This window comes from Lithobates pipiens, unplaced genomic scaffold (assembly GCF_037356315.1).
Source record: "Lithobates pipiens isolate NorthernLeopardFrog02 unplaced genomic scaffold, aLitPip1_a1.2 Scaffold_19, whole genome shotgun sequence".
Taxonomy (NCBI): domain Eukaryota; kingdom Metazoa; phylum Chordata; class Amphibia; order Anura; family Ranidae; genus Lithobates; species Lithobates pipiens.
In genome coordinates this window covers 204,804,767-204,829,553 of record NW_027507764.1, presented here as the reverse complement: position 1 = coordinate 204,829,553, position 24,787 = coordinate 204,804,767, and the positions used below count along the sequence as shown (strand labels likewise).

Genomic DNA, 24,787 nt, shown 5'->3' with positions numbered 1-24,787 from the left:
TGTGTACTCACACAGATTCCAGGCATCTTGCAAAACCTGGACACAGAATTGAAAGTTCCGAACCAGAATTACAGAATCTGGAGAAAGTCAAAGATACAGCTTTCTCTGCTCAGAAATGATAGTCTTGATCTGCGCATTAACCCTAAATGCAAATCCTGCGTAACGTTTTCTTATATTCACACAGTGACAGGGCCTCAATCACAATCTGTATAATACTGTAAACGTCAAATACAATTACAGCATCAAAATAAAATCACTCTTAAATGACCGGGCCATTTTTTGCGATAGGGCACTGCGTCGCTTTAACTGACAATTGCGCGGGTGTGCGGCATTGTACCCAAACAAAATTGACGTCCTTTTTTTCCCCCACAAATAAAGCTTTTTGATGGTATTTGATCACCTCTGCGATTTTTTTATTTGCACAATAAACAACAAAAAAAAAATAGTATTTTTTACTTTTTGCTATAATAAATATCCCCCCAAAAAATAAAAAAAAGTCTTCATCAGTTTAGGACAATGTGTATTCTTCTACATATTTTTTGTAAAAAAAAAACAAAAAAAATCACAATAAGCGTATATTGATTGGTTTGCGCAAAAGTTATAGCGTCTAAAAAATAGGGGATAGATTTATTGCATTTTTTTTTTTTTTACTAGTAATAACGGTGATCTGCGATTTTTGGTGGGACTGCAACATTTCGGCAGACAGATCAGGAACTTTTGACACTTTTTTGGGACCACTGACATTTATACAGCGATCAGTGCTATGAAAATGCGCGATTACTGTGTAAATGTCACTGGCTATGATTAAGCACTACAGTTAGTGCGAAACGTCAGCAATTTTTCCTTGTTCGCTGTGTTTGTTGAGCTGTGATGTGATTTTCCAATAAAAGAAAGTGGTTTTCTGAAGAGTGCGGCATTCCAGAGCTTGCTTTTCGTCTTTCTCCCGGACATCGCACCTGCCAGCCACGCACATCGGGTCCCCCACCGTGCAGCGGCCATGCGCCTGCTATGGATCTTAAAGCCGATGTAAAGCTATGACGATTCATGGGAACGAGCCGACCTGCTGCCGAATGATGGCAACTGGTCGGCAAGTGGTTATAATAGACATCAAATTTCCAGAAAGATCATACAGCACCAACAGAAGTCCCGCAGTCATCAGCTACAGACCGGGTTACATAGATATGCAAATTCATCACATAATTGTCAAGGATACATGCAGCTGCTGGTAAATGTGGCCTCTGAGTATTTAGAAATCAATGAATTCTGGTCATCAGGAATTAATTTCATCAATGACTAAGCATGTAAGAACAGTAACCTTCCAGCACTATCTATGTGCAGAATTACTAGAGCCCCAACAGTAAAGACAAGGAGACCATGCTTCTGAAAGTTAGCCCCAGATGGAGCCTTTAAGAGACATAAGTAACAAACTGATAAAATGGAGAATTGAGGCCAAGATTTGACATTTTATTTATTTAATATGCTTCACCCCAATGTCTTTAAATGTGTATGGAAGTGTTGAACACACATCAAATTTTTAATCGCTAGACCTTTCCCTGAATAAAAAAAATAATAAAAAATCACGCAATAGCCCACTAATAAAGCAGGGACAATACACAGAATATTTTTCATTTGTTACGAAGAAACCTTTCAAATGTGAGTTTTTTTCTTGCTGGTGTTGTGACAGCATGCTGAGAATGTTTAAGTGGCCAAACAACCTCCAGATAAATTTACATCATTGTAGCACCGAGGTGCAGACATGGTTAAAAGCATGCTGCTTTATTTATATGCCTATCCACATTATAAAATGTTCCTTGCTATCTTTTTGACCCACTAATGCTAGAGGGCCAAGCATACCCAAACGCACACAACTGTTCATAATAATTACAGGAAGAAAATGTATTTTGCTTGTAGCTTTAAACAGGTCAAGCTAAATCAGCCCACTCAGTGGCATGTAATTCCAAAAGCATTTACACACTGACATTTCTAAGTTTACAAAACACGGCGTATTTCTTCTCTGGCATTTTTGTGTCCCTACATACCACAAAATGCCTGATTGTCATTATTTTAAAAATATAGTGTTGGTCCCTCTTAAATGCCTAGTATGCAGGAAAAAAGGTGGGGTGGGATGGGGGTTACTTGCCGAAAGGAATGGGGAACTATAAATCACTCCACTGGATCTCTATTTAAACTATGCTGTTCTATAAATGAACAGTTTTATATACTAAGACAGCAAAGACTCATATCAACCATTCGACAGCTCATTTGCAACTAAACTAGAAAAAAAAAAAAAAGAAAAGAAATACACCCACAACCCCTTTTCTCCAAGTAAACCCCTGTTTCTTGAACATGTCAGGATCCACGTGAAGCCAATGTTCCTTACAAGCATGTCAGAGCTAAAGTAGTGGGAGCATTACAAAAAAATAATAATACAGGTAAGGGTTTCAAATTAGTTGCTCTGCCATTGCAATTAAATTACATACACTGTTAAAATGTAAGTGGCGGGTGTATATAAAGGACCCTCATTTAAAGGGGTTGTGAAGTCAGAAGGTTTATCATCTTAATGCATTCTATGCATTAAAGAGGAGATCCACCTAAAAAAAAAATATATATATATTAAAAGCCAGCAGCTGCAAATACTGCACCTGCTGACTTTTAATAAATGGACACTTACCTGTCCCAGGGTCCAGCGATGTCAGCAGCCGAAAGTGGTCAACCGCTCGGCTCTCGGCAGCTGCTGCTGCCATCCTCAGTAAGAGAATCAGGAAGTGAAGCATTGCGGCTTCACTTCCGGTTCCCTACTGCGCATGTGCGATTCGTGCTGCACGTCCGAACTGGTCTCCGCTATCTCCTGGGACCTGTGTGTTTTCCCAGGAGACAGTGTGGGGGGGGGGGGGGGGAGTGGGGTGTTTGGGGAACGGGAGTCTATTCCCGGAAGTGGGTGCAAATACCTGTATTATACAGGTATCTGCAACCCCCTCCCCTCTGAAAGGTACCAAATGTGACATCGGAGGGGGGGAGGGTCCTGAAAAGCAGAAGTTCCATTTTTGTGTGAACCTCCGCTTTAAGATAAAAAGCCTTCTGTGTGCAGCAGCCTCCCCAAAACCCAATGCTTACCTGAGCCCCCTCTCTGTCCAGCGATATCCACAAGTGTCTCTGCCGTCCGAGGCTCTCCCTCCTGATTGGCTGAGACATAACAGTGGTGCCATTGGCTCCCGCTGCTGTCAAAGTCGGCTAGTCAATCAGAAGGGGGGGGCAGGTTGCGGCTGCTTGCTGTGGGGGCACTTGACAGGAGTGAGGGGCCAGGAGCACAGAAGAAGATGGACCTGAGAAGGAGGAGGATCCGGGCTGCTCTGTGCAAATCCACTGCAACAGAGCAGGTAAGTATATCGTGTTTGTTATTTTTATAGAAAAAAATTACACTTTACAATTACTTTAATTTAAACAAATATAATAAAGTGAGCCTGCATGGCCATATAGGGACTATGCTAATTTCAATCTGGCATTAGCTTTAAATATTGGCTGCTGCGATCTCCATCACAAGGTACAATATATATTTTTAATAATTATAGATACATGGTCACATTGAAATGTTTAGCACACTGAGTATAGTGGTAGGATTTGTTTTGAATATTTTTTAACACCTTATCATACTCACTTTTTCATAATTACATCATATTCAACATGATGCTTTTTGAGCACTTCATTTTCTAAATAGGTCCTCTATTTTATGGCCAACGCACCAGTATTTACACATTTACACATTACCTACCCATTCGTATTCATCACTTTTAATTATTTATCATTTTTTCACTTTCGATCCTATTTTTATTTTCTCATATTGACTGTGGTTTTGTCATTTATTTATAAGGATTATTCTTTTTTTATCATCTTCACTTTTTAGATTATTACCTCACATTTCATAATCTTATTCATATCCTTTCTCATTACAATTCGTAATTTTCATATGCATATTACTGCACATATTCACATTTATATTTTATACCATAATATATATATATATATATATATATATATATATATATATATATATATATATATATATATATATATATATATAAGATACCTCATTGATACCGGTGATAATTAATACACTACAAATTTTCAATCAGTTTATGAATCATGGCTTATCGCTATCTATTTGGATACTCATTCGGACCTTTGCCGCAGGTGTCCGGACCTCTCTTTCTTCCCCCATTCTTCGTTGGTTGCATTTCAGCGTGACTCATTGTTAGTCACATGGGAGCGAACTTCTCCCCTGGCGTGTGTGTGACACGAATGCACGGGATCATTGATTGACTTTTAAAGGAACTCTGGTCAGGAGATTGTCGATTTACACCCTTCATTGCTAACTATGCTACATAATTCTACAATCTCTCCTTGTGAACACAAGGTATTTTGTTTGTGGAAATGTATACTGTTAATTGTATATAAACAATGCTTGTATATTCTTTGACAGCAAATTAACCCCCTGAGGAAGACTGACCATGCATGCAGAAACGCGTTGGTAATTTGGATACCAGACTAAATAACATATACAGTGGTGTGAAAAAGTGTTTGCCCCCTTCCTCATTTCCTGTTCCTTTGCATGTTTGTCACACTTAAGTGTTTTGGAACATCAAACCAATTTAAACAATAGTCAAGGACAACACAAGTAAACACAAAATGCAATTTGTAAATGAAGGTGTTTATTATTAAAGGTGAAAAAAAATCCAAACCATCATGGCCCTGTGTGAAAAAGTGATTGCCCCCCTTGTTAAAACATACTATAACTGTGGTTGTCCACACCTGAGTTCAATTTCTCTAGCCACACCCAGGCCTGATTATTGTCACACCTGTTCACAATCAAGGCATCACTTAAATAGGAGCTGCTTGACACAGTAAGGTCCACCAGAAGATCCTTAAAAGCTACACATCATGCCGAGACCCAAAGAAATTCAGGAACAATTGAGAAAGAAAGTAATTGAGATCTATCAGTCTGGAAAGGGTTATAAAGCCATTTCCAAAGCTTTGGGAATCCAGCGAACCACAGTGAGAGCCATTATCCACAAATGGCGAAGACATGGAACAGTGGTGAACCTTCCCAGGAGTGGCCGGCCGCCCAAAATTACCCCAAGAACGCAGCGACGACTCATCCAAGAGGTCACAAAAGACCCCACAACAACGTCCAAGGAACTGCAGGCCTCACTTGCCTCAGTTAAGGTCAGCGTTCATGCCTCCACCATCAGGAAAAGACTGGGCAAAAATGGCCTGCATGGCAGAGTTCCAAGGAGAAAACCACTGCTGAGCAAAAAGAACATCAAAGCTCGTCTCAATTTCTCCACAACACATCTTGATGATCCCCAAGACTTTTGGGACAACATTCTGTGGACCGATGAGACAAAAGTGGAACTCTTTGGAAGGTGTGTGTCCAAGTATATCTGGCGTAGAAGGAACACTGCATTTCATAAAAAGAACATTATACCAACAGTAAAATATGGTGGTGGTAGTGTGATGGTCTGGGGCTGTTTTGCTGCTTCAGGACCTGGAAGACTTGCCGTGATAAAAGGAACTATGAATTCTGCTGTCTACCAAGAGATCCTGAAGGAGAATGTCCGACCATCTGTTTGTGTACTCAAGCTGAAACGAACTTGGGTTCTGCAGCAGGACAATGATCCTAAACACACCAGCAAGTCCACCACCGAATGGCTGAAGAAAAACAAAATGAAGACTTTGGAGTGGCCTAGCCAAAGTCCTGACCTGAATCCTATTGAGATGTTGTGGTATGACCTTAAAAAGGCCGTTCATGCTCGAAAACCCTCTAATGTAACTGAATTAGGACAATTCTGCAAAGATGAGTGGGCCAAAATTCCTCCAGGACGCTGTAAAAGCCTCATTGCACGTTATCGCAAACGCTTGGTTGCAGTTGTTGCTGCTAAGGGTGGCCCAACCAGTTATTAGGTTTAGGGGGCAATCACTTTTTCACACAGGGCCATGATGGTTTGGATTTTTTTTCACCTTTAATAATAAACACCTTCATTTACAAATTGCATTTTGTGTTTACTTGTGTTGTCCTTGACTATTGTTTAAATTGGTTTGATGTTCCGAAACACTTAAGTGTGACAAACATGCAAAGGAACAGGAAATGAGGAAGGGGGCAAACACTTTTTCACACCACTGTACTGTTGTATGGTTATATCATTGTAAAATTGACTGGTGGTACATATCTCTGACCAGAGCTCATATTTTAAATGTTTATGTGTTTATGTCTTGTTGCTATTTTTTCAATAAAAAACTTTTTTAAATCAACTTTTAATGATTGTAATTTCATGGCGGAAAACACCCACATTGTGACCCATTTGGGGCAGCAGCAATTATATCACTCATATTCATGTGTCCTTCCCATGCTATATAAAGTGAGCCTTTTTAGTAACTTTACAAGACTCAAAATCAGAGCACCCCACCCACCGTCATTTGTCTATACCACAGGTGGGAGGTGGTTAAAAATAAGTGCTTGAGCTCCCATCAAATTATTTTGCCAAAAGGAGATGATGTAATTAAGTTTGCTGCAGGCATAGGAAGCACTTCCTCAGTCTCCTCTTCCCCCAGTCACAAGGTGAGGGTACAACATGTCTGATATGTATCAGAACAACATGAATTTACATGACCGTCATCTCTGAGCCAGTATTTCAGCCCAGGGAACAGAGGCTTATCCTGGATGATGCCTGGACAAAGAGGATTCTATCTTTTTAGAAATGAATGTAGAAAAAGGATAAAGGAAGGAAAGGAGTACTGTAATCTCTAAAGGTTTATAAATGTTACACTTTCATATTGCTTAGCATGCATGCCTTGTGGAAACTAAGTCAGATGTTAGTTCCATTTTAATTAAATTTAGAAAAAGTCCTAGATTCCTCCAACTTCTTCACAGCTGCATTCAGCCTGGGAAGAGGAAGCGGCACCACTGTTAGCCAATCACATTTTACCGCATTGAATGTTGACATACTGTAAATCCAGCAAATAGAGCTTGGTGACTGGCAGGGGGGGCACAGAGGTGACCCTAATCATGCTCTTGCAGTTCCTTCCTTATTCATTCACATTCCTGACATAGCTGTACTGCTTTCATGACAATAGAAAAAAGTACATAGTTAAGACTTCATATGGTGTCTAGAACGGGTGTATGAATTAAAAAACTGACTAAACAGAAGTACATACTGGGGTTGATTTACTAAAACTGGAAAGTACAAAATCTGGTGCAGCTGTGCATGGTAGCCAATCAGCTTCTAACTTCAGCTTGTTCAATTTAGCTTTGACAAAAAAAACACCTGGAAGCCGACTGGTTTCTATGCGGAGCCAGAGTTGCTAACCGTCAGCAAATTTACTGACAGTTTGTAAAAATAAATGATTTTTATAGCCGTCAGTAAATGTCCATTTTTTATATCAGTTAAATCAGTCTTATTTTTTTTTTTTTTTTAGGGAGGTTAGTGTTGGCTTTGCAAGGGTAAGAAAGAACCCCGTGACAGATTGATGCAGCACCAGCAGCCACTTATGCAGAGTTTGGAGCCCGTTGGGATTATTTTTTAAATAGAAGTAAGCTGGAACTGGTTGTGGAAGAAGCAAGCGACCGCAGATCCTACTCCTCTAGTTCCTGCCGCAGAGTGATCTCAACTGGGCTCCCCCTGCCGCCTATCCGCATTGATAGGTAGTTGGAACCGCATACTTGTCTGCTGGCAACAGCCCCTGAACCCTGTTCCCATGGCTACACTAAACAGTCCTCCTTAGTAATTTATCCTGCTCTTCTGCAGCCCCAGTTCTCTATCAGGTACTGTCAAGGGGGGAATTTGGGGATGGGAGTAGAATGCTGTACTGGGGATGGGGTGATTTGGGGGAAAGGGGGGCACCCCTGTACTCTGTATACAGCACACTCTGGAAACCTGAACTCTGTATGCAGTGCATCCCTAAACCCTGCACTCTGTATACAGCCCACTCTTGAACCCTGCACTCTGTATGCAGGGCACCCCTAAACCCTGCACTCTATATGTAGCGCACACTTGGACCCTGCACTCCATACGTAGCGCATGCCTGAACGCTACATGCTGTACTTACCTCACACTCCTGGCATTTAATATCCCTTTAAGACCCTCCCACTGTTAGTGCAGGAGGGCATACTGCTGTCTCTTGAATGTGTTTTTTTTTCCCCCAGGGAATTAATCCAATAGGGCACACTGTCTAAGATGGCAATGGCCTTCACTTTGGAAGATTTCTTCTATCCTCCTTTTGTGTCTCTGGGACAGGAAGTAATAGAATATTGGAAAAGATGGTATACAGACAGAAAAAAAAAATATCAAGGTAGTAGTTTTAAGTTTTTCCTACTCTATCCGAAAAACAAAACCAAGAATTGTGACTATATATACACAGTATATATATATATATATATATATATATATATATATATATATATATATATATATATATATACATATATATATATATATATATATATATATATATATATATATATATATATATACACACACATACATATACACATATACATACATACACATATATACATATATACACACACACACACACACACACATAATGATTTCTTGTGTGATCCAGCAGCAAGACAGGTCCCGCTCTACCTACTGCTGGTAGAATTACTTGCAAAAAAAAAAAAGAAAACCCAGTAGCAGACAATAAGAAAATATTTTTCATCAGATGATAATATTGGCCAACGATGTATTACTTTTGGGTCTGTTCACTCACTAGGAACCCAAAACCACATTAGCTGTAAACACAGAGCAGTGTGGCAGTTGAACCCCCCATATTTAAAATGTTCCGTGTTGCATAAAGTATGATTATAAACTGCCCTTGAAGAAGGTTAAAAGCTGATTTACAGCAAGTGCTTATAGCTTACTATAATGCGTACCTTGTTATCTTTACCTTGCTTGACATTTGCTTGTCAACACATTTATGTAGTTTTATTGAACATTCTGATGGTTCTTGTACAGATAATTTAAGACCCACTGAGACCGACCATATGTTACATTTCTGGCTTTTTATTTGTGCTAGGCGTTATGTACATTTATCATGGTTTGGAAGTGACGTGATTAACAGCAGCAACAAAAATATTCTATTATACATAATAAATGGAAAAACAACTTTAAGCAGAATATGTTTATAGATGACAAGCGGCTGAATAGAAATACCAACACATACAAACAGCATATGAAAGCTTTCATAAAGAACATTTTTACACACTTACATAAAATTTGAATGTTCAGCCCAAAATGTTTTTTTTTTTTTTTTTTTTTTTTTAGTTTTGGATAGAGTAGGAAGGAATTAGAACTACTGTATACATTTTACTGCTATCTTGGGGAACCATTAGGGAGGTCTCCCCTCACCTATTGTCACAGTTAGAGCAATACAAAATGCTTTTACAATAGGAGATGGTTAGTACCCCTGTCAATACTTTATTGCTGCATTTCTGTTGCAGATATTTCAGACAAATCCCCTTAACAGAGCCCCAGATAGCAGTAAAATCCTGACAGGGGTTCCAATTCTTCCCTCCTCTTTCCAAAACTTAAGGGCTCACTCATACCACGCCAGTCCATTACAACGTGTTAATGTGTAATGCATTCGGATTGCTCATTCATTTGAATGGGCAGCCAATGCACAATAGACCAGAAAATGGACCTGCACCATTTTTAGCAACACATTGCTTTCCACTGAAAAAAGATTGCACTTAAAGCGGGAGTCCGCCGTTTATTTTTTTTTTAAAAGCCAGCAGCTACAAATACTGCAGCTGCTGACTTTTAAAATAATGACACTTACCCGCCCAGGGCGCCCGCGATGTCAGCACCCGAAGCCGATCTCTCGATCGTCTCTCAGGTGCTGCCGCTGCCATCTTGGGTATGGGAATCAGGAAGTGGAGCCTTGCGGCTTCATTTCCCGGTTCCTTACTGCGCATGCGCGAGTCGTGCTGCGCAATAAGGATGGTCCCCGCTGTCTCTGGGATCCGTGTGTTTCCCAGCAGACAGCGGGGGACCTTCGGAAAGGGGCGTAGATTCTGCAGAAAGGGGCGTGGCTTCTGCAGATATCTACGCCGGAAGTGGGTACAGGTACCTGCACCCCCCCTCCCCCCTGAAAGGTACCAATTGTGGCGCCAGAGGGGGGGAGGGTTCCAATGAGCGGAAGCTCCACTTTAGGGTGGAGCTCCGCTTTAAGCACACTAATTCATGCAAAGCATTTAAATGGAACCTAAAGAACATGTTTTGAGTGGGCATACACTTTTAACCACTTGCTGCCACAGTACATTTACTGTGAGTGGGCAGCACAGCCAGGTACTGCAGCATACGGGTAGATCACAATGTACCTACACCCTAGCCCCCTTCCCCCCCACCATCTCGCTCACCTTTGCTGTGATTGGACACAGCACAAGACTGTCAGCAGGTTACAGACAATTATGGCTGTATACCTGCTGATTGGCTGTGGCCAGCTACAGCCCAGATCTCTGTTTGTAAACACAGGCTGTGGATGGATTTCTCCCTGTCATTTGGAAATGAAAGCAAGAAGAGAAACCCAGCCAGAACAGTGGGTACAAGTAGCACAAATACAGTTGCATACAGTTGTTAGGCACATAGTTATCCCCTTGATTGACCTCCTGATCATCCAGCCAGTGCCATTAGTATGGTGACAGTATACAGTATTATCACTGTATTCATATCACTAGTCAGTATCCCCCCCCCCCCCCCCCCCACACCCGGCCATTGTCAGATTGCCCTCCACACTATCACAGTCACACTATAAGTTGCTGAACAACGCCATTATTAGTATAGTGTCTGTATGTATCAGTATCTTGATCACAATCAGAACTATACTAGTGTCCCCAAAAACGCAGTGCTAGCAGGATCAGCTTCAATCACTGCCAACACTTGTGATATGTAGAACAATACGTTTTGGCCTACATTTATGAAGACATATGCATTTATTGGAGATATTTTTAATAACAAAGTAGAATTATTTTTTACATTTTCTGTCTTTTTCGTTACATAATAAAAAATAAAAACCCAGTGGTGATTATGCCACCAGAAGAAAACTATTTGTGTGCAAAAATATAAAAATATATATAAATTTAATTTGGTTAGTGTTTCATGTCCAAGTGATTGCCAGTTAAAGCAGCACAGTGCTGATTAGCAAAAAATGGTCTGGTCACAAAGGGGGTAAAACCTTTTAGTGGTCAAAGTGCATTCACAGGAGAGCTGGATGTAGAATGGTATCCATAGCCCTTGTTCCTTACACTCCATTCAAGCCAAGCTGTCAGTTCTTTTTGTACAGGGGGTGATGGTCACTATGGAAATTGATTGTGAAACCCCAGTTCCTATGCCCATCCATTCTTTATAGCCAATTAACAGTTGTTTGAAGGGAAATGTTGAGATTAATAAATGAAAAATGTAAAGAACCTACCTTGTTTCCTCCAGTGACAAACTGCTTACAGTTAGATTTTCCAAACTGAGGATGAACGGCAACAATCTAAAAAGACAACACGTTGAGAAAATTATAAACACAGAGGCTAAAATTAGCACAAAAAATTGCTTTGCTTTGTGCTGCACTACCTGATTTGAACCACTGCTAACACATTTAACCCAAAAAATAAAAAGAGGAGAAATCTAGTGACAACTGTCTAGGTAGGGGTTTCCCTCACTTTGGAGAGATTTGTACTTCCTGTGGTGCAAATAAGACAAAGAAGGCCCCTTTCACACTGAAGGCGGTGGGTGCGTCAGCAGTAAAGCACCGCTATTTTTAGCGGCACGTTACCATCAATTTTGCAGCGTTATTCGACCGATAGCGGGGCACTTTTACCCCCCGCTAGCGCCCAAGAAAGGGTTAAAACCACCGCAAAGCGTTGGTGCAGCAGAGCTATGTCGGCAGTATAGCCGTGCTGCCCCATTGATTTCACCGCACCAAAGATGCTGCTAGCAGGACTTTTTTTAGTGCCCTGTCAGCGCACCGGTCCAGTGTGAAAGCCCTCGGGGCTTTCACATTGGAGAGACAGCATTATAGTGCCTGCAAAGCACCCCAGTGTGAAAGGGGTCGAAGTGAAGTGAAATTGATTAAATTAGGACACACCTGGCAAACAAAAACCTGACAGTGGAGGTCAAATCTGCCTCAGTTCAAGTAAGAACTAGCAAGCTTTTCTGGAACCCGGGTTGAAAATGGCTGCCCTACGCTAATCCAAAAAAAAAGAGAAAAAGATATGCTTTACATACACTTTAGTTTTTCAGTCTTGAATACATTTTGTAAAGTGAAACTTCACTCTCAATCAATATTGACTATTTGTAATCCTTAATTTGCTATTATTAGTAAATAGATAAGTAAATATGATATACTTTCCTATTTAAAACATTTTTTTACATTTATTTAGTTACTTCCTAGTTTCCATGCCTGGGCACATGATGTTATGCATCCCAGGAGTCTTCAGAAGGGGAGGAGGGGGTTTTCTCAACTAAGCATACCCTCCTGCCTGCATGTCTGTGCTAAGGGCAAATGGATTCCAGGAAGTAATTGCTATATGAATCATCTGCCCTTACTCAAGTTGTCCACAGCCAGAAATGCTAGGGGGTGTTTATCCAAGTGATTTCTCAGCAAAATAAAGCATAGAGACATGGATGGATGGGTGGGATTGCTTTAAATTATGGGTGCTCAACTTGTGGTCCTCCAGCTGTTGCGGAAGTCCCATCATGCCTCTGCCTTTAGGAGTCATGCTTGCAACAGTCAGCCTTGCAATATACCTCATAGGACTTGTAGTTCTGCAACAGCTGGAGGGCCACAGGTTGAGCACCCATGCTTTAAATGATAAAAATAAATTAAATGGCACTTTTAGTTTGCAGTAATGAGATACAGTGTAGTGTCACTTTAAGGCACGCGTCGTCTTCGCTTAATATAATTAGACAACAGTCAAGCTGATGGCAAAACACAGAAGATATCTTCAGTGCAATAAAAGGCTACTGAGTAGGTGAGACATCTTTGACCAACATCTTATATTTTTCCCATAATACAGTGTATGCCAGCCAAACTTTCTATTGATTTCATTTTGCATAGAGCCTAGTGCATTATTACCATTAGAATGTATTGAATAACAATCTGTAGCAGGGACACAGACAACAATGACAGGAAATCTAGCTTCCTCTACTCTGCAAAAAAAAAAAAAATATTTATGCTGTGTTGCTGTTGGAGATATTCCCTAATGCATATCTGGTGAGACTATGGGTTCCAACCTTTCCTCACTCTAGCATGTACAGTGCCTTGAAAAAGTATTCATACCCCTTGAAATGTTCCACATTTTGTAATGTTACAACCAAAAATGTAAATGTATTTTATACTGATCGTATGTGATAGACCAACACAAAGTGGCACATAATTGTGAAGTGGAAGTAAAATGATAAATGGTTTTCAAATTTTTCTTTTTACAAATAAATATGTGAAAAGTATGGCGTGCATTTGTATTCAGCCCCCGAGTCAATACTTTGCAAAACCCCCTTTCACTGCAATTACAGCTGCAATTCTTTTTGGGGATGTCTCTACCAGCTTTGCCCATCTAGAGAGTGACAGTTTTGCCCATTCTTTGCAAAATAGTTCAAGCTCTGTCAGATTGACAGGTGAATTCTTGCCACCGATTCTCAATTGAATTTAGGTCTGGACTTTGAATGGGCCATTCAAACACATGAATGTGCTTTGATCCAAACCATTCCATTGTAGTTCTGGTTGTATGTTTAGGTGCGTTGTCCTGCTGGAAAGTGAACCTCCGCCCCAGTCTCTAGTCTTTTGCAGACTAACAGGTTTTCATCTAAGGTTGCCCTGTATTTGGCTCCATTCATCTTCCCAACAACTATTTCATTGGGCAGGGCATTTTGGGAGCGGCGTATACACCCCTCCTGCCTCGCCCCAAAGATGCTACTTGAAGGACTTTTTTTCCCACCCTGCAAGTGCACCGCCCCAGTGTGAAAGCACTCAGGCTTTGACACTGGAATGGCTTGAGAGGTGCTTTTCAGGCACTATTTTTAACCACTAAAATGTCTGAAAAGCGCCCCAGTGTGAAAGGGGTCTTAAAGAGTAACTCCGAGGTCAGCATTTTAGCACCGATGACAAAGTGAAGCAAGCTGTCCTAGGATAGTTCAGGCGTACTGACGAAGCTTTCCAGGTATTAAACACTGGGATAAGTGTATAAATGAAGCAGGGGAGTATGTTGAAAAATAAATGCAGTTTCCATTCCTTGAAATTGTTTCTTTTATAATATAAATTCAAAAGTCCTAGGTTTGTCTTAAACACCATTCATAAAAAATAGGATTATTTGTACTCGCCATAAAATCCTTTTGTATCCTTCCAAGAAGATTTCTGTGCCCTCAACATAGTTGGGATCACAGAGTCTGATAGACCCCAGTTCCTCAACACCTGGCTCTCAATAGCCATGCCATTAAAGCCAGCGATGGTAAAGCAGGATGGAGAATCGGACCTTGAGACAGAAGGTCCTCTCGTAACGGCAGTCTCCATGGGGCGTCCGCCACCAGGCGTACCAGGTCTGCGTACCAAGGACACTGAGGCCAATCTGGGGTAATCAGTATTACGGGGATCCCCTCGACTTTCACTCTGCGAAGCAGACGTGGTAACAGTTTTAGTGGAGGAAAGGCGTAGTTCAGCTGGTATTGATCCCACGGAGCCACCAGCGCATCTGACACATTTGTCCACGGATCTCTTGTCCTGGACACGAATCTCGGCACCTTCTGATTGAGACGGGAGGCCAGAAGACACATGTCTGGTGTGCCCCACCTCAGGCACGCTACGCTACTGAGCTGAATACCACCTGATGTAACACCCATTCTCCTGGGTCCAGCATCTGGCAACATAGATAGTCCGTCTGACAGTTCTCCACTTCCGGGATGTAAATGGCCAACAAGGCCGGTACGCGTCGCTCTGCCCACCGAAGTATGTGAGCGACCTCCCGTGCAGCGGCTGAGCTTCTTGTTCCCCCTTGGTGACTGACGTATGAAACAGCTGTGGCGTCTGACTGGAGCCTGATCGGACGCCCCTGAAGTCTCATCGACCATGTGAAGAGGCACAGTCTGATCGCTCTTAGCTCGAGCAGATTGATCGGCAACTTGGATTCTTCCGCCAACCAGAGGCCTTGAGCCGACTGAACCCCCATCACTCCACCCCAGCCAGATAGGCTGGTGTCTGTTGTGATCACTGTCCACTTCAGAGGTAGGAACGACTTCCCGGACTGAATCACCAGGGACCTCAGCCATCAGATCAGTAAGCCTCTGACTGACTGGTTCACCTGGATCTGACAATCTAGAGACAACTGAGATTTGTCCCATTTTGTCAAAATCTCCTTCTGCAGGACTCTGGTGTGGAACTGGGCATATGGTACTGCCTCAATAGAGGCTAATATGAGCCCCAGGACTCGCATGCAGAAGCGGAGCGACGTCCACTTGCGGTTCATCAGCAGTTTTACCGTGAATCTGAGAGTCTGCAGTGTGTCTGAAGTCCAGCAGCAAGCCCAAGTACTCCAGACACTGGGTCGGTACAATCACCGACTTCTTTAGGTTCAACAGCCACCCAAATTCTTGCAGGGTCTGCAAGGTGATTGCCACATCCTCCTCTAATTCTGGGGTGGAAGATGCGCTCAGGAGGAGATCGTCTTCTAGATATCCCACGATCGCGATCCCACGCTGCCGCAGCAACGCCAAAACTGGAGCCAATACCTTGGTAAAGACTCGGGGGGTGATGCCAGACCAAAAGGGAGAGCCACAAACTGGTAGTGGGCTTCCCCGACTGCAAATCGCAGAAACATTTGATGCCGAAGGCATATGGGTATGTGCAGGTACGCATCCTGGATGTCTAAGGATGCCATGGAGTCCCCTTGATGGAGTGCAGCGACTACTGAGCGAACTGATTCCATTCTGAACCTCTGCACTTTCACAAAAGCAATTGAGGGCTTTTAGGTCCAAGACTGGAGTGGATTCTTGGGAACTACAAAACATATTTGAGTAGAATCCCTGGAAATGTTCCGATTCCAGAACCGGTACAACCACCCCGCGAATCAGCAGGTCCCTTACTGCCCCCCAAGAGGGCCTCCCCGGCGAGCCGGGGATATGGGTATGCTGGAGGGGAAGAATCTGTTTGGCGGTCAAGAGACAAACTATCTTGTAGCCGGAGTAAATCAGATCATAGACCCATTGGTCTGATAGTCGAAGGCGTCCCGAATGCGACCCCCCACCCGAAACATGGGTGGGGGCAAGCCTTCATTCGGTAGCACTTTTGTTCGCAGGCTTGCTAGGCTTGCAGTTCCAGGGACGTTTTTGTCCTTCCGTGGTCGTCCTGTCGGGCTGAGGACATTCAGCCGAAGCTCCGGGCAGACAAAAAAGTCGCTTGTGAGCAGAAAAAGAGGGCCCTTGCCTAGGGCGTGGCTCCTTAGCCTTCCTGGCCTGTGGGAGTAGGGTACTCTTACCACCAGTGGCATTTTTAAGAATGTCATCCAAAGAGGCTCCAAAGAGCCGGTCGCCAAGGAAGGGAAGATCCGCCAGGGCTTTTTTGGATGCCTGGTCAGCAGACCAGCATTTTAACCAAATCAGGTACCTCAGCACCACTGCTGACACTGAAGCCCTGGATAACAGAGGAAGAGTATCCAGGGCCACGTCACAAATGTACTTAAGGCCTTGCACTAGTTGATCTGCTAGGTCCACACAGACAAGAGAAGCCTATTGCTCTCCCAATTCGCGGCGCAACAGTTTTGCCCACTCAGTTAGTGTCTGCAACACAAGTGTGGACGCCAGTACTGGTCACACGGCGATCCCCACATCTGCAAACATGGAACGAGCCACTGCCTAGGCCTTCCTGTCCGTGGGATCCTTAAATGCAGGAGTCTCCTCTACTGGGATCGTGGTTACTTTATTTAACCTGGATACTGGGTGGTCTACGACCGGAGGAGCCGACCACTTCTTGAGAAGGCTTACCGAAAAGGTCCGTTGTGGGTGACCCCATTCCTTGTAAATGAACTTGTCAAAATAAGTCAGATACGGGAACACCTTATGTGAACGTGCTGGCTTTGCGGGACCCAAATGGGACCGCTACATCCGTAGAGGGATCTGCTGGCTCCTGAATCTTCAGGGTATCACGCACAGCTGTGATAAGTGTTCCAACAAGCGCTTTGTCGCGCACGGACCCAGACGGAGACTCATCCTCACTGTCCTGGTCAGTGTCATCTGACAAGACAGAGCAGGGGTCACCAGCCTCAGCAGGACCCGAGTCTGCGTCAGAGCTCTTCCCAGAGGACAGGGGGCAGGGGCCGCTTTTTTTCATCCTTTTTCTCACGTGCTGCCTCCATCTTGGCAACAAACGAATTGAGGACCGCCGTCAGGTTGTCCATAGGCACTGCGCAGTCCGCAGGCGACCCAATTGCAATTGCCTGGATTTCGGGGGAAGAAACACCAGTTTCGGAAGCCATGCTGACCCTACCCTGTCTGTCACCCGAAGGGGACTTAGGACAGTGAGTCCCACCCTCCTTACTGCCGCTGGCTGAGGGGCTCTTTCCTGCTGGACTCACCACCCTGAGGAGTTCTACGCTATTCAGCAGGTAGTGCCTGTAGTCCCTGTTGGTTCCCAGGTGCAGAGGAAACAGTGCTGTGTCGGTGGAACCAGCTGCAAATGGCGCTAAAACCGCTCTGAAGTGTGCTCAGGCTTCAAGAAAATGGCCACCCAGCGTCCAGCACAAGGACATAAAACACAGGGAAAATGGCTGTGAGGGCACAGGAGCACATGCTGCCACTAGAGAACACTCAAAAAGCGTGTTCAGGCTACAAGAAAATGGCTGCTGGTGTTCTGAAATCACCAGGAAAATGGCCGCTGAAGCCCAGGAGAGCATGCTGCCTTTGCCCACACCTAAAATGGCTGCCGAAAGCAGCTCCATGAGGTACAGGGAGAAATCAATGGTGGTGAGCACAGAGCTGCGCAGGACATCAGCATGGCCTCACAGACACCTTCCAGGGGCATGAAGAACAGGACCCAGGACACAGCTAGCCAGCGCAACCCCCCCAGGCGAGAGCCCCTGCATAGACACACACACACACACCGCTCAGCAGCCACATGCAGCATCCCCCACAGGGGGGGGGGGGGATAGGGACAGGGAGAGAAGAGAAGGAGGTAAGGGACCCCCCAGGGAATACCCAGCTGCTCGGCCCCGCTGAGGCAGGGAGACCAGTCCTGAAGAGCTGGAAAACATTCTATCACAGACCCACTCACTGATCAGTACAGGGTGACTGCTGGCCCGGCATACTGTGATGCAGACATCAGTAGCCGGTCATATGTATGCCCCGGAGCATAAAAGCTGACGACCACCTCTGGAGCTGGAGGTTTAAATTGTGGCCTGCCTAGCGCGTAGCTGCGGCCTGCACACGCTCACTAGCTGGACTGGGGAGACTATAAGGATAAGAGTATCCAGCCTGTCACCCAGCCGGCTGTTTATAGTAGCTCACAGCATCAATCATCTTGCGCAAAAAGTCAGGCTTCTGCACAAAAAAGCACGGATCGATGGGCCCGCAGGGTTCCTAGGTCCTTCTCCTTCACTAGGCAAAATAAAACTGATGACTGCTTGGCAGGCTGGAGGGTTGTTGCCCAAGGGACTGCCCCCTGGATGGAACTAAGAGTTCTGACTGTTGTATTACAACTAATGCCTAGTATCTCCTAGTAATAGGGCATAACAACCCAATGGCTAAGAGAGGAGCTGTGTCGGTCGGTGAATATAAGAAATAAAGTTTTAACTAGACATACTTTATTACGACTGACTTTATTATGCTGTTGGTGTTGTGGGAGTACATGCTTATAATGATAATAAGTAAATACTCATCACTCACAAGCTAGTGCGATTGGTAAAGCATTCAAAATTGAGTCAAGCTATGTAATTTTCTGTTTGTGTTGACCGCTACACTTTTTTCCTTTTTTTTCTTACAAATGGCTGCATTTTGAATGCTTCTCTGGACATAAACATTATTAGAACAGGTGTCTTTTCAGAGTAAGGTACTGTTAGAAATGCGCAACTCTATTCACCAACTCTCAGCAATAGAAAAAGATATCAAAACAGCTGCAATCATTATCGAGCAATGCTGTATTTATGGAACAGCATTATGTTTTATTGGAAATTTAAGAGCTGGAAATAAAGCAGAAAGAGCAGTACAATAACTAATGATTTTCTGTGATTATATCAGCTTATAGTTTTACATGTAGGAGATATTTCCATCATTTTCAATCAAAGCCTAATGTACTTGAAAGTTATGCTACAAATGATATACAAACTATTGAACAGCATTTGAGGAATTACATCTAACTGACATCAGCAAAGAACTATGAATTGTCTGGTTTTAAAACCTCTTAATGTTATACCTCCTTGCATAAAGGGAACACAAAATAAGATATAAATAGAGCATGATTCAATGTTCAACTCTATTAACTGTGGCACTAGCTGTCATCTAGCAGAGTATGGTCCCCTAATAATCTATAGATTGCTGCCACTAGACTAGATAGGTGAAAAATAATAATTTATAAATGTATATTCTAAAGTTTTGAGAATGGTGTTAAATGTTCTAAATTGCTCTGAAACAAATGTCATCACATCCTTTTTTTTCTATCAGAATTAAAATTACATTTTTTTTTTCTAAAATGATAGCACCATCATTTAGGTTGGTAATTTTATATATTCTTTCAAATGTTTTTCTTGTTTTAGCTAGGAATTCTTTTCAAAAGTTTTATTGGTAATGATCAAAAAACAGAAACAGTTACTGTTACACATAGTTTTGCTTAGAATGAGAATTTCTAACAGGGCAAGGCAAACGGCAACATACAGAAATACAGGGTATATATCTCGAGAGAACAGACAATCATGTATAATGAGGTAGATGGCAATGGTTCTATAAATGTTGGGGGCGAGGGCCCGATAATAACATTTCAACAGATCTAAGGGGGTACTCTGCTTGGGTCGGAAGGGGTAACAGCAACGATTGCATAATACACATTACAGGCGTCATTACTAGTGAGGTGTATCAAGTTGAGAAAAGGGATGGTGGGAGGGGATAGTGGGGTAGGGGGCAGGGAGGGAGGATAGTGGTGAGAGAGAGTTAGATTAAGAAAAGAATAGAAGCAGAGGGGGGAGGGTATTGGTCAGGTGGCTCGTGCATGCCGTGAATATTTGGGGTCAATCTCGGAAATATATGGTAGAGGGTCAGGGTTCCAAGAGGTGCCCATCAAAGTCAGGAGGGAAAAACTAGTCTATCCATGGGCGCCAAATTTTGAGGTGCCGGGGGATTTTATCCAATATCGTGGCTTCGATTTTACTGTGCATCATCGCCTTGGTAACTATTTTTTGTAAAATATATTAGTGCGCTAAGGGGGGCGTGGCCTGGCTGAGCTTGATGGCGGTCGCTTAAGCTCTTAGCTCCGGCATCCCAGGACGACAACCTCTGAATATCGCAGGTTATCCCCGCCACTGTGTTTCACCCAACGATGGGCACTGCTTCCCGCTCGTCCTCGGCATCCCGATCGCGTTCCCCGAGGGAGAATACAGCCGGACAACCGCCTCATAACATCCCGGAGATGTTCAGGTCACAGCGAGGGAACATGGCGCCCTCCCGCCACAACTCCTCTCAGGCCTCAGACTCTCGTCCTAACTCGCAGGGAACGATCACCCTATCTGACACCCTCCCGGCTGGGAATGCAACAACTCACAGGTCGAGCGAACCTGCGGCACAGGGGATGCCCTCCGCACAACCGATTAACATGCATGACCTGCGTTCAATCGCCTCCGACATCAAAGACACGCTTTCGGCCGCCATTGCGGAACTCAGAGTGGATATCAGAGGCCTGTCGGATCGTATGCATACAGTGGAAAAGATTACAGACCAACATGAGATAACGCTCCGTAAAGCCACGAGAAAACTGGACACCCACACCTTGCAAATGAGGGATATCCAACGCCATTTAGAAGATTTGCACAACCGAGGGAGGCGTCATAACCTGAGGGTTAGAGGCCTACCGGAATCAGTGGAGAATGACCAAATTGCCTCAGCTATCACCTCCATCTTTAATGAGGTACTGGACAGACAGCCTAACTCTACCATTGAATTCGAACGTGTCCACCGAGCTCTGAGACCCAAAGGTAGAGACACTGATCCTCCAAGGGACATTGTATGCTGTCTGGTCAACTATCGTCTTAAGGAGGATATTTTAAAAGCTGCCAGATTGAGACAAACTATATCGTTCGGTACTACATCTATTCAAATATTTCAGGACCTCTCGGGTATCACCCTACAGCATCGTAGAGATCTACGCCCCCTGCTGGACGTCCTGAAAACACGCGGAATACTGTACAAATGGAAATTCCCTTTTTGCCTCGCAGCTTCACATTTAGGTCGCACAGCACATCTGAAAGTACCAGAAGACTTGCCGAATTTCTGCTCCATCTTGAATATCCCCATGGTTGAAGTCCCTAACTGGTACTCCTCTTTCCATCCACTGATACCCAAGGCGCCTAGGCAACGCACGGACCCGATGGAAACTCAGGATTCTCCCTTCCGCAGACGGAGATCCCCCTCTGGGCCCAGAGGATTTCGCCCACCTGACATTGCTCGCTGGGATCACAGCCCCTCTGCATCTCCACGTGCTCGGCGAGCTAGAAGAGACTATTGAGTGAACTACTGCCGTGTTTTCTACTTCACTGCTGTGACGAGAATTCTACACTAGACTCTACGTCAGCCTCCTTTCCACCACGGTGAGAGACCTTCCTTATACTCCAGTGAAGTAAGTTGGCGCTGGCCGCACATTACCGGTGCCCTTGTTTTGGTTACTATTCTTTATTTTGCATTACGTTCGTTATGTTTACTACTTGACGCCATCCTTGGTTTCGGGGATCACTTACCTCAGCGTGGGTACGAATTTAGACCAGACCTGCTCTGTGAGACATGCTGCAGGTAACTTGACAGAAGGCCTGTCGTCATTCCCCGAACTGGCCCCCAAGCTGAACATGGAAATCTGCCATCACATACAACGCAACAGAAGGTCGCTTCCTTCGTTACGATAGACAACATTCTCTGTCCTGCCTGCACGACTCCCTGGTAGCTCTACGACCTTAAGAACTCCAGTTACCGTCAAACCTGCTCTTGGATACCCTGCAGTGCTTAACTACGCTCCAACGACACGCTCGCAGGATGCTGCACAGTTCGACATCTCGGCCTTGGGACAGCTAGATGTACTCTCCTTCTCACTGAACTGCGGATTGCCGCAACTCCAGGAGCCATTCGTAGACGTGCTCTGTATAACACAGACCCCCTCTGAGACACCGCAAAAACGAAGGATAGACTTGAATCACCGCAGGTCCCTCCCTGCGCCCATTTCCTGAGGCTGGTTCTTTGAGGGTTCCTAATAGATGAGTACCATTAATATGTTTGGCTGTTATGCTCTTTAGATTTATAGATTGCCTTTTTCCAGTTTGCAGCTCCCGGAGGTCTGATTTTCTAGGTGATTTTGCTGTTCTTATGTTCTTCTGTCCTCTGATGCTTCTGATACCCACACCAAACAGTTTGGTCTTCCCTTTTTGTCTTCGACACGTCTTAGGCTACATATACCACTCTTGCTTCTTATAGGTTACAACTGTCTGTAATGTAATTTGATTGTTGCCCATATGTTTGACACACTGTTGGTAAGCCTTGGTAAGCCTTGGTAAGCCTTGCGCAATTTTCCCACGCAGTGGGAATCTCTGAAGACTCTTATCCCAGTGTTAGTTTACTTTTTTTTTTTTTTTTTGCTTTGCCCACCACTGCAATTGTATACCTGCGGCTGCCAAACACGTCTCGACGTCCTGGGGTGCCGTACGGACACCCTCTAGACAAACTCTTTGTGATCCGCTGTTGGGCTGAGTTACAGCCAACCCCACTGTAGGGTGACATTCGGGACCCCCTCGTATAGAGCCATGGGCTCCCCAATTCATCTTACTCTGCTCTACTTCTTGTACCACTGAACTAGTGGTCTGCCACCTACACCCCCTCCCCATCCCACAGTACCATTAAGTTCACCTCTCTTTCCAGTAATTTTACAAATACAGGCCAGTCCCACTCTTTTTCTCCTCATTCCCACCCACGCCCTCCCTCCCCCCCCCCCTTTTTTCTCTTCCTCCCTACTCCTAACTTGCCCACATTACCCTGACTATGACGGACATGCACCTTTCACGAGATGACCACACACCTCTATCTGATTTGACCACAGGTACTAAACTCTATTCGATCAATATTAGAGGTTTAAACACTCCAGAGAAAAGATCAAAACTGCTCCACACCCTACACAGAGCACGCGCGCAAATAGCTCTCGTACAAGAAACTCACTTTAGGACCGACTCCATCCCCAAACTACAGGACTCGCGTTACCCTACTGTTTACCACGCCACGACGGCCGATTCGAAGTCCAAAGGAGTCTCTATACTAATTTCAAAGCACTGTCCTCTCACTGTCACGGCAGTCCAATCAGACCCACTGGGCAGATACCTCTTCCTCAAAGGACACCTTCACAATCGACCTATCACTGTAGCCAACATATATGCTCCAAACACAAGACATGTATCATTTTTCAGGGAGACCCTCTCCCAACTTACCGCCTTCCAGCAAGGGATGCTCATACTTGGGGGGGACTTTAATGTTCCATTTTTCCCGGCCCTGGACACATCCAACGGTACCTCCTGTATTACGTATAAGGCACTGCGGGCCATTAAGGTGGAACTTCAATCCCTTACCCTACACGACACTTGGCGTGTACTACACCCAAACACCAAAGACTTTACGTTTTACTCCCCTCCCCACAACAAATATTCACGAATAGACCACCTCTTTCTCACGCAAGCCGACATAGGCCACTTGACACGAGCCACTATTGAACCTGCGTTTTTATCGGACCACATCCCGATCACTATAACCCTTAATCTGACATCTGCACCTCAGCGCTCGTCTATCTGGAGGCTAGACGATTCGCTGCTTTTGGACATTGACAACAAACAAGCCATCCTAGACTGCTTACAACATTATTTCTTAGACAACTCTGGTTCGGAATTCTCTAAAGAAACCATCTGGGCTGCGCATAAATGTGTAGTGAGAGGTTTGTTCATCTCGATAGCCGCGAAACAGAAGAAAATTAGAGAGGCACGAATCGCAGCTTTGCACCGTCGAATACATACTTTAGAGCGGACACATAAACACACCCTTGCCAACTCCAGTCTCATTGAACTTACAACAGCCAGGGAAGAGCTCTTAGAGGAATTACAATTATCAGTTAAACGCAAATTTGCTCTCACGCACAAGTTGTATTATGAATTTGGAAATAAAGCTGGCAAATTCCTAGCGAAAGCTCTAAAGAAACGCAGAATGTTACACACCATACATAAAATTATGACCCCCTCTGGAAACTCTATTGTTGCACCTGATGCCATAGCGAAGCAATTTGTTCAGTATTTCCAATCATTATACAACTTACCTCAATCCTCCCATACCACAGATATATCGCTTAGGGCTGATGTTATACGTGACTTTCTATCGAAATATGCCCCATCACCCTTACCCACTCTAGACACGTCCTCGCTAGATGCCCCTATCTCATTAACGGAGATCACAGAGACCCTCAAACAATTGAAATCGGGCAAAAGCCCGGGCCCAGATGGGCTTACAACTGCATACTATAAGACCTTCCCTGATTTACTGTCCCC

At 44.1% G+C, this 24,787-nt stretch overlaps 1 protein-coding gene across 1 annotated transcript in view; it reads right to left on the bottom strand.

Moving 5' to 3' along the window:
* The window catches only part of VPS41 (VPS41 subunit of HOPS complex), a 487,204-nt gene that overhangs the window by 189,850 nt on the left and 272,567 nt on the right, over positions 1-24,787 (bottom strand). Inside the window, exon 7 of the mRNA XM_077491629.1 lies at positions 11,467-11,532. Coding sequence (XP_077347755.1) covers positions 11,467-11,532 — 66 coding nt within the window. The remainder of the gene's footprint in view (positions 1-11,466; positions 11,533-24,787) is intronic.